General features: G+C 42.7%; 1 protein-coding gene across 1 annotated transcript in view; it reads right to left on the bottom strand.

The window, feature by feature from the left end:
- Positions 1-2,089: 2,089 nt before the first annotated feature.
- LOC119503507 (chromodomain-helicase-DNA-binding protein 4-like) overlaps positions 2,090-11,206 on the bottom strand; it is a gene marked incomplete at its 5' end in the record, with an annotated part of 41,445 nt that continues 32,328 nt past the window's right edge. The window contains 18 exon segments of the mRNA XM_037795338.1: positions 2,090-2,427; positions 3,136-3,311; positions 3,762-3,957; positions 4,914-5,046; positions 5,169-5,277; positions 5,359-5,592; positions 5,702-5,767; positions 5,887-6,154; positions 6,252-6,385; positions 6,517-6,679; positions 7,269-7,413; positions 7,787-7,920; positions 8,025-8,116; positions 8,918-9,007; positions 9,151-9,340; positions 9,962-10,149; positions 10,234-10,384; positions 10,655-10,747. Of these exon segments, the coding sequence (XP_037651266.1) occupies positions 2,413-2,427; positions 3,136-3,311; positions 3,762-3,957; positions 4,914-5,046; positions 5,169-5,277; positions 5,359-5,592; positions 5,702-5,767; positions 5,887-6,154; positions 6,252-6,385; positions 6,517-6,679; positions 7,269-7,413; positions 7,787-7,920; positions 8,025-8,116; positions 8,918-9,007; positions 9,151-9,340; positions 9,962-10,149; positions 10,234-10,384; positions 10,655-10,747 (2,577 nt within the window).

Raw genomic sequence — 11,206 nt, 5'->3', positions numbered from 1 at the left:
TCTCTCCTCAAATGTTTTCAGAATCGTCTTGTTGTGTATTGTTTAGCTGTAAAATTAGAAAGTTTGTGACACCGCCACCATTGTGAAATCTGGTGAAAGAATGGCAAGTTCTGGTCACATGACCGGAGCACAGCCAATAGGAACGCTCTCTCTCAATGAAATGACCTGTGATTGGTCAAAGTCTTCCGTCACAGGCTAGATGTTCTAAAGCCTGAAAACAGAGCCATGAGGAGGAGCAGAAGTCTAGTTTTCTCTCAGAACACTTGAATTACAATATGCTGAAAGGTTATTATGGAATTTTTGCCCAATGATGCTAAAAATATTCTGCCTACTGACACTTTAAACAGACAAAACAAACCAGAAACTTAACAGCTACTTTGTCCTCTCCCCATTTCAATAGTTCTTTCTGTCTTTCATTTATTTTTTTGATTTTAATGCAGCACTTTATTTTGTTATTACAGCGGCATACAGAACACACGTCAGGCCAGGACATATTTCCTTTCAGAAATTAAGATTTTAAAGATAAAAACTTATCTCATAAAGACATGAAAATGACGTCTTGTGCACTGAGACGCAGAGGATGTAGATTGAGAGTTTATGAAAAGATTGATTGCAGCAGATTAGAGCGACGGTTTAAAACATGGTTCACCATCAACAACAACAAAACTCAACCAATTAATGGAAGTAACAGAACTTTTAACTTGAATCTGGTTCTGAATCGATTGTCACAATGAACGTTTAGTTGTTTCTGTTTCTTTGAAGATATCGAGGAACTCAAACATCACTGAACAGTATTTTAAACCTGGATTCCTGCTCTCTCTTCCTCTCCGTCCAGCTGTATTGTACTTGTACAGTATTGTTGAGGAAAGCTGCCCCCCCCCGGTGTCAGTTTTGGTACTACTTCTGATGTATTTACACTTTGAGCAAATACGGCGGAACAATTTCGGTCCGTTTGTTTGAGTTATTGTAAGAGTTGTGATGCAGCAACAGTCCTGATTTTATTCTTTATTTCGTCTCGTGAACTCGTGTTCTGTGTACTTCAGCTGTGGTTTGAATGTTTCCGTGCTTGAATGTGACTCCTCTGTATATTTTTGAGGTATTTTCGGAGTGAAAATTGAGACTGTAGATATTTCATTATTTAAAATGTAAAAGAGAAATGATTACATTTAAAACTGTGAATGGGTGTTGAGCGTTAATCCCGCTGCGTTAAATGCTTCCTCAGTATACTGCTGGATTATATCAAAGGTTAGGTTAAGATTACTAAACACTGTTATTCTGATTATTGCCTGGGATTTCAAATAAATTCATGTTTGCAACAGAAATGTCGTATTCGCTCCCTGATTTACTCTGAAAACTCTTATATTAACCCAAATGTTTCATTAAAACATGGTATTGTCTTTATCTGCCTCTTATTTTGACAAATATGAATAAAATAAATAAATAAATAAATAAATAAAGGAAATGACAAAGCTGCTGATCTACACATACTAATACAAAGCAGAAGAGTCGCTCACCTGCACAAAAGTAGAAATAAAACTAAATGAACAGAACAGACGACGAACTTTACTCTGCATACTTCTGTATAAAGTCGAATCATGATATTATGAAGGGAATTAATATAACCACAGATTAGACCCAACTGGCTGCATGTTTCATAATGTACATCCAAACAGGGAATTTAAATACACTAAAACTCGCCATAAAACCTGAAGATCTTAGTTTCACTTCTCCCTCAGATTTAGTGAAGCTTGAAATTTGTATTAAAAATCTGTTAAATTTGATCAAAATACAAATACTGCCGCCAGTTTCCTCAATGTAAAAAGGATTTGTTAAAATCAAATTACACCTGAAATTAAAATGAGAAGAGTTAATTTAACAGTATTATATATTATTATATTATATTATATTATATAGCTCCGTCTTCACCAAACTACTGTTGCAAATGTTTCGTTTTTACTTTCCCTTTTCTTACATAATGTGAAATGATCTAAGAGCACAAATTAAACGACATCAGACGAGAATTTGACTTTTAGTTTGACCTCAGAAGATCACAGCTCACCTACCCCCCTAACTGACCACAAACAAATTCTTTATTTTATTTTTTTTATTTAGGTCCCAAAAAACCATCATAATAACATTATATCAATAATATTAATACAGAAATTGAAAAAAGGAGGAAAAAAATAAAATAGCTTTTCTGTCCACAGCCTGAAACTTTGGGGAAGTTGGGATTCGATCCTCCAGAAAAACTCTGTTTAAAGTCTGTTTGGGGGGGGGGGAAGGGGAGGGAGGGGGGTGAACTGGGCGTGGCTTCAAGCTTGAGCGCGCTGTCCGTCATTCTGCTGTGCACCGATCAGGAATGTCGAGGTGAGGCAGGGGGTTGGTTTTCGAGGTAAAGCGCAGAGTTTCAGTCTACTGCTGCGACATCTGGAAGAGGAGGACGGGAACAAGGAAGTTCTTATTTACACATTTCACTCTACACATTCCTAACGATGACATCATTACAAAAGTGAGATGGGAATATCGACACCACTCCGACATTTATCGTGATATCAATCTTCTCATCTAACATCTGGCAGGAAAGCAAATTTCTACAAGCAATACTGAAGAGTATTTTCTTTTGTCCTGTGTTGAGAAAATGCTAAATAACGGGGGCAGCAGCAAAAACAGATTTTAGACTCCTTTGAAAAAAACTGAAAGTAATTTGACCTGGCAGAACACGGGAGTTGCTAACCGATCAAGGAACCCCCGAGTTCTGCGAGGTAAAATTACTGTTTTTTCTCAATGGAGTCTGGTTTCATTGGCGAGAGCATAGATAACAGAAAAGGGCTGTCTGATGGCGAGATAAAGCTGTGAAAGTATTCTGAATATAGCGTACACTTAAACTGATATTTATTTTTTTAGGTGTCTAAAACTGCTGCTGCCCCCCCATCCACACAGACTATAGATGCTATAATGCTAAATACTCTATATTAGCTCTTTTTTAATGTGGCAAAAAATAAGTTATAAGTCATTCTTTGAAAATGACAAAAGCCAGAAAAAAAATAAAGAAAAACATTTCTATGGAACTGTGAAAGTAAAAAAAAAAATCCCTTCCATTATTTAAATGTCAAACTCATATTTTGGGCTCTGTACCTGTTGTGTCTGTGACTGCGTCTGTGTCTCGGGCCCTCGACTCGCCAGCCGGCTCAGGATGTTCCTCTCGGACATCTGGAGTCGCACGGCAACCGGCGGTATCCGGGCGATGGTTGCCGGGAGGCGGGTGACATCCGCCTTCATGTCGCTCAGCAGCTCCTCCAACTGCTTCAGCACTGAGAGAGACACACACAGACAGAGAGAGAGATATAAGGAACTACAGTCGCTCGCTCACCATACGGGTTGTTTGCAAAGTCATCAGAACAGATTTATGTTTATTAATTATTAAACAGTTTCATTTCCTTCATTTACTTTAGATGTTCTCTCTAGTTTACTCAACAGAACAGAAACACTAGATAAGAGAAACACTTATTTTTGTATAATGATTAAAAAGATGAGTAGCAGCACTAGTAAACTAAAGTAAGGAGTAAATGATAGTAGATTCATCGGTTTGAGCATTTTAATGTTCAAATCAAACCAAACAAAACAAAGAAAAAAATGCTAATAGTCACTGATAACAGCATCATTTGATCTAAAACATCATGGACACTAAATTAAAAGAGGTGACTTTCAACCAAAACCTCAACCGTACAACAGAATCCTCTACTTCCTGCTCGGCGTCTCACCTTTGTGCAGGACGGCGTTGGCCGGCTTGTTCCCGGACATGGACTCCTTGCTGAGGTGCTGGTGGGACTCGGCCAGACACTCCACCTCGCTGAAGCGGGTGTTGAGTGCCATGGAGGGGTGGGAGGGGTCCTCGGACATGTTGAGGTAGGCGGCGCGACGCAGCTGCTCCTCGATCACCAGCGCCTGCTCCAACAGCTGGAGGAGGGGAGGAGGGAGGGGGGGGGGGCATCACTGTACAATTCACTTGTTTTTTGGCTGGATCGCAGAGGGCCAGCCATACAAACGCAAGAGTCGGTCACTGACTGACTGACTGAGTGATGAAGTTATAGGATTGGTCGGCCGACTGTTGGAGTTTCCTCATTGGTCGTTGCTCTTTCAAAATGAAAAGGCGGAGAACAGTTCTGTGTTTACGTTTTCTGGGGATCAAGCCACACGTCGCTACTGCGGGATGAACCCAAAACAATAATAATAATACAATAAACGGATCAAAATGATGCCGAAATAACGACATCATGATGTCGATTTGTAAAAAGACCCAATTCATGCTTTGACAGGTCTGTCTGCAAGACGACAAGCAAACAACTTTTAAAATGCTTGTTTTCTGAATGGAGTTTGGATCGATCAATGCCAGGCTAAGCTTACATTGTAGCTGCTCCATCAACACTCAACATAACGTCATCTAGGCATAAATACGGCAGTGACGTTGTTGTAAACGGATCAAAAATGTGCCGCAATAACAAATACATAATGATGCTGATTAGCAAAAAGTCTGAATTCATGCTTTGTCGGGTCTGTTACCATGACGACAAGCAAACAACTTTTAAAATGCTTGTTTTCTAGGGTGTGACGAAATATCGCGCCACGGAATATTGCGATAAAAAAAAAAACGTGACGATATGCATCGTCGAGACGAAAAACTGGATGGACGATATAGTATATTCTAAATAGAGCGTACACTTAACCTGACATTGATTTTATTAGGTGGGCTTGTTGACCGCCATCTACTGTAGGTAACACACTGACTATGGAGAAGTACCTCATACAACCACACTTCACAACACCCCAGCTATCCCTTTAAATAATGGTTTAGATGACATCCTCCCATTCCAACGTTAATGTTTTCCTCTCCGTCGATAGAAAGGCGAGCCTACCTTGAACCTCCTGGCGAGGAACTTGTTCTTGATCTCCAGGAAGTTGCCTCGGTTCATCTCTCCTTTAAAGGGCTCGTTGAGGATGGCGAACTTCACGTCGTTCTGGATGTCCTGCCAGCGGGCGTAACCGTGTCTGGAGGGAGCCGCGGTCAAGGGCAACAACTACATCTAAAAACACGACAACACTTCCTCCCCGTTACAACCCCCCACAACCAGCGAGAACTGAGAGCCAATCAAAAGGTAGGAGAAGGATACTGTATGATGCCAGCCAGCAGCCAGTAGTCATGACGACGGTGCCAGATCTCGTTGGTTTTCTTGGTAACCGTGGCGGCGCGCTCCTCGTTCTGCCACAAAGAGTGAAGCTCTGAAAGAGGAAAGATTTTAATTAGAGAACAACTTTAAAAAACATTTGTGTTTCTACGTGTGTGTTTGTGTGTTTGTGTACCTGTGAATCCTCCGTCAGCGATGTTGAACATGAACCTGGTCTTGGCCTTCTTCTTCTCCTCGCTGATGGCTGCGGCGGCGGTGGCGGTGGCAGCAGTGGCGGCGGTGGCAGCGGTGGCAGTAGCAGTGACGGCGATGGCAGCTGAGGATCCGCTCTCCTTGCTGCTGTCTCCGTTCTGCAGTTTGGTCGTCGCCTCCTCCGGCTTCTGAGGCTCCTTCTCCTCCTTCAGATCAGCTGCAGGAGAGCGAAAGGAGATGTGATTAACATGAAGAAAGGGGGAAGGGAGGGACAAACGTTTACGTTCTAAAGTTCATTTCCTGTTTATTAAACCGGGGTTTGGTACCTTTCTTTTCCTCTGCAGGAGGAGTGGTGTCCATCTTCTCTGTCTTTTCTTCTTTCTTTTCTTCTGCTGCAAAACAGAGCCAAATAATATTAAAGGAGAAAATAAAGACTTTAACCGGCTGAGGAGATACAGAAGAAAACTAAAACAAATCTTGTTTACAGGCGCTGCGATAAAAAGAGTTTTACCTTTGATCTCAGAGACCTCTGGTTTGACCTCTGACCCCTCCGTCTTGGCCTCTGGAGGCACCTTGGTTTCCTCTCCTCCCTCTGGACTCTTCTTCTCGCTCTCTGCCTCGTCCTCCTTCTCCTTCTCCTTCTCGCTCTCCTTCTCTTTAACGCTCTCCGCCTCTCCGTTGCTCGGTTTGTCCGTCTCCATCGGCTCATCGCCGTTCTTCTTGCTCTCCTGCTCCGCCGGCGGACTCTTCTCGTCGTCGTCGTCCGGGATGGCGATCACCTGGGAGGAGACACGGAGGGAATTCTGTCACATTTCACATTCACAATCCAAAAGATCCTACTTTTAGTCACATCACTTAAACGCATCGTGTCTTTACCTCGTCGCTGGTCTTTGCCGGCTCTTTGCCGTTCTTCTCCGCCTCGCCTTCTTTCTTCATCTCCTTCTCTGCGTCCTTCTCTACATCCTTCACTGCATCCTTCACTGCATCCTCGCTCTTTGAGGACTCGTCAACTACAAAGACAAACACGTTCAATTATTGTGTTGTTTTAATGTGACCTTACCCGGGGGATTTAGTGGAGTGTGTGTGTGTGTTGTTTCACCTGTAAGGAAAGAGGAAGTGTGCGTTTTGTGTGTGTGTTTACCTGCAGCGGGCGTGTTGGGCTGCGTGTCGGCGGGGGTGCCGGTGGACGGCGTTTTCCCGGGCGAGTCTGGCTGAGCCGCCGCTGCGGCCGCCTTCTTGCTCTCCTCCAGCTCGGCCATCCAGGGCATCGACCACTGGCCGTTCACATGCTCGAACTCCTGAACCTGGAAAACACGATGAGCACACGGGTGCCATGAGGACGACTCGTCACCTCTCAACACGTCCCGTCAAAAAGAGCTCAAAACAAGCCTGCTAAAACTTAACCAAAACTTAACATGTCAGTTAAGACGGCAGCATTTTTTATTTTATTTTCTTCAACCATTTCAGAGCTGCAACGATTAATAGGTTCGTTGTCAAATAAATTAACCGCCAACTATTTTGATAATCGATTAACCGGTTTGAGCAATATTAAAGATAATCATTTTTAAAAAGTCTAAATTCTCAGATTCCATCTTCTTGTGAATATTTTCTGGTTTCTTTCCTTCTCTGTGACAGGAAACGGAATATCTTTGACTTGTGGACAAAACAAGACAATTGAGGACGTCATCTTGGGAAACACTGGTCAACATTTTTCACCATTTTCTAGACCAAACAACTGATCGATTAATGAAGAAAATAATCAACAGATTAATCAACAATGAAAATAACAGTTAGCGGCAGCCCTGACGTTAATGGAAACATGGCTGCTGTCTTCTTCTTCTCTCATTCTAACAACTAAAGTTAAAGTAAAAAAGGCAAAGCTGCATCTGTTACCTTCTTACGAATGAGTGACATGACACCGATGCGGGTGAGGACGTGTTGCCGTGACAACCCTTCTCTGGGGACGCCGTCTGCGAAGGTCTCGGCCCCGTCGGCTCCGGGCTCGCAGAGGTGACGCATGAACAGAGAGACGTACGCCCTGAGAGGAAGACAGAGACCAAAGGGTTAACGGAGGACACACGAAGAGAGAGGAACATATTGTTTCATGTAATATCAGCTGATTAAAGCCGTACTTTTAAGGATATCTGCAGGCTACAATAAACTCATTTTACAATATTAAATATTTTATCATTAATAAGTTTAATAAACAAAAACAGATATAAAACAGGTAATAATAACATTAAAAACTAAACAAGACGGGGTTTGATGATTTAAAGATAATTCGATATTGAAATATGATCCATATTCTCTCCCAATAAATATAAACTCACATATTTTTTAATATCTTTAGAGTCTCACACAGGTTTTAACTACTTCTTTTGGAGTTCATATTTTGTTCTGGCGTTTCTTACTTGAACTCTTTCTCAGATTTCCCTCGCAGGTCTCGGACCAGCCACTGGGTGGTGAAGGCATCCTGGGGAGGCATCCCATAACGCATCACTGCGTTCAGGAAGGCCTTCCTCTGCCGAGAGTTGAAACCCAACACCTGGAGGAACGGCAGCAGAGAAGGGTCAGGCTTCGTTTACAGAGACAAAATGAACCGTGGGGGGAATCGAATGAGGGATAATCAATGGCGGCGGCGCTGCTCACCTCGATGTTGCCTCCCACCCTGGCCAGCAGGGGGGGCAGCGGCTTGTCTTTGTCGTTCCTCAGGCCCTTCCTGCTCGGCCTGCGAGAGTTGGCTGCAGACAGGAAACAGATGTGGTGATTTACATGGATAAAGGAACGCAGGTGTGTATATAAACGTGTGATACAACTGGTCTTCTGTCTTTTACTGCTTTGATTTTCTATTATATTTGCTGTTTATTAGGTTTTTATGGTTTAGGACATGGGTCAGCAACCTGCAGCTCTTTAGCCCCTCCAGTGGCTCCCTGTGGACTTTGTGACTGTTTTTTGTTTACATTTTCATTTATCATTGTTGTAGGTCTATGGTACGACGGAGTATTAGGGCCACATTGAAGAAAGAAAATAAATCGGAGATTTAGAGAATAAAGTCGTGATATTACGAGAATAAAGTCAGAAGTTTACGAGAAAAAAAAAGTTGTAATATGAGAATAAAGTCATAATATTATAAAGTAGAAATTTTACATGTTATTTTCTTTTTTCTCGTAATGTTATGACTTTATTCTGTAAATCTCAGATGTTTTTTCCCCTCACTGTGGCCCTAATACTCCGTAATACGTTGTCTCTTTGGCCCTCACTGCATTAGACTTATATACTATATACTTAGACTATAAGCTGTGTTACCTTCATCACAATGATCAGATGTTTTGCGGCTTCAGAAAGATTTTTTTTTTTTTTTGCCTAAAATGTCTCTTTTGATAGTAAAGGTTGCTGACCCCTGGGTTAGGAGCACCAAAAGACAATTTTCTGCCCAAATGAGGGAATGTTAAGTTTCCTAAACATTTTAAACATTAGCTCAACATTAGCTCACTGTTCAATGTTATTTACCTCTTCAGACAAACACAAATAACGGTTCTTACCTTCTGCTCGCTCATCAAAGTCCTCGTCTCCCTCCTCAGACGCCACCGAGTAATCTGATTGGCCGTCAGACTGGTCATCCTGCCAGTCGGCTGCGAGACAAAAGCAAGAGAAAGATTATTAATTCACAGTCCGATAAGACTTCAACGAGACCATTTACAGTTCAATCTACTGGACCTCACGGACCCAAGTTCAAAACTCTGAAAGCTACTAGTAAGAAAAAGATATATATTACCTCCGTTCTTACCTCTGTCTTCCTGAGAGCCGTCATTGTAGTTGACCTGCTTGCGGATACGTTTGCCTTTGCCCAGGTTGCGGGCCAGATCCTCCTGCTGCTGCTCGTAGTGGTGACGCAGCAGCTTCTCCCAGTAGTCCGGATCCACGCTCTCCTCCTGTTTGATGATCTCCCGCTGCACCTCCTCCTCCTGAGCGACAGAAGAAATGACGGAGAAACCATGGAGAAACGGTTGGAGAGGGTGATGACCAGAGACATTAAAGGGCACATATTGTGCTCATTTTCAGGTTCCTACTTGTATTTTGGGTTTCTACTAGAACATGTTTACATGCTTTAATGTTAAAAAAAACACTTTATTTTCCTCGTACTGTCGGCCTGAATATACCTGTAATTACCCTCTGTCTGTCCTGAAAAGCTCCGTTTTAGTGCATTTCAACGGAATTGCGTTGCTAGGCAACAGCTTGGGTCCATGTTTACTTCCTGTCAGCTGATGTCATTCACATACACTGCAACAGGAAATAAACTGGGACCCATTTAGAATGTTTATGTTTAAAACCGTGTAATGGTCTAAATATTGTATATTTGTGACATCACTAATGGACAGAAATCTAACGGCTTGTTTCAAATGCAGAGTTTCTGAATACGGGCTGTGTGTATTTCTCCGTGGATTAAGCGTTTCGATACTTTCACAGTATTTATATAGATCTTAAAACTGCTTTACAATATAAAAGCCATGAAAATGTCCCTTTTTACAATATGGGACCTTTAAGATTTACGCTCTATACACATCTTCACTCTGCAGGGTGCTCACCTCCTCCTCCTCGTCTTTGACCACATACTGAGCCACCTTGAAGGAGCTCAGGTACTCGTTCATGCTCGCAAGCTCCGTTTCGTCGGTGGCTTCCTGGTTCCTGTCCAGCAGACGGTCGATGGCCTTGTCGTCGTAGTGGATGACAACGCTGCTGTCCTCCTCCTTGCTCTTGCTCTCACCTGCACGAACTAAAATTAAAAAAGTTAACATCAACGTCTCACTTCTCAATAAATCTGTCCTCTCCTCTCTGCGTCGTTTTTAAACTCTCTCACTTAGTCCGATCTCAAACAACTCGTCCTTGAACAGCTGCTCCGTTCCAAACTTGAGGATGTCGTCCAGTTCCTGTTTGGACATGGAGCCCGTCTTGGAGCCGAGACCGGGTCGAACCACCAGGTGAGTCAGCATCATCTTTTTCTTGGCAACCTGGACGGAGGAGGAAAAGATGGAGGGAGAACACAAGAAAGAGCAATTTGTTAATATGTCAGGTATTCTCAAATGTGTATCACTAATCAGTCTTGCTTTTGCACTAGCTACACAAACTGCTTTGAACATGTATAGAATGTGTATTTCAAGGGTTTCGTCCCAGTCTCGCAGCAAAAAAAGAAAGTGTAAAATACAACTTCGAGTCAGTTCAACAACACTTGCTTGACAGAAGACATGGTTTAATTGTTGTGTTGCATGTGTCCTGTTTACCTGAGTAATCCTCTCCTCCACAGAGGCCTTGGTGACGAAGCGGTAGATCATCACCTTCCTGTTCTGACCGATACGATGAGCTCTGCTGAAGGCCTGGACACACAGGAAGAGCAGTTATGAACTGTCAAAATAAGATGAACTTTTCGACTAAAGCTAAATAAAAAAGTGTCTCTGGAACATTTCAATGCACGTCAGAGGGAAATAAAACCAACTTCACTTTTAAAAGGGACTGTTTGTAACTTCTTACACTTATAAATCAATCCGGGTCGGTGTCCCATGCACGCTAGGGATGTCACGAGAACCGATACTTCGGTACCAAGTCGATGCCAAAATTCTAAAATAGTGACGGTACTGTACTCTTTCTACCGTACCGAAGGTACCGTACGATGCCTGTAATGGTCGTTGGTAGTGATGTGACGGTGAGGAAAATGTTCCCACCGGTTAATAAACTTGTGACAACACCGGTGTCACCGATTACACCGGACATTTTACAAGAAAAGATGACGGTCAACATGTGCAGAGCGCTGACTCTGATCTTTACCGTCGGGTGGC

Source organism: Sebastes umbrosus, chromosome 15 (assembly GCF_015220745.1).
Source record: "Sebastes umbrosus isolate fSebUmb1 chromosome 15, fSebUmb1.pri, whole genome shotgun sequence".
Classification (NCBI taxonomy): Eukaryota; Metazoa; Chordata; class Actinopteri; order Perciformes; family Sebastidae; genus Sebastes; species Sebastes umbrosus.
Note: the sequence above shows the minus strand (reverse complement) of the source record. Positions and strands in the feature narration are given on the sequence as shown.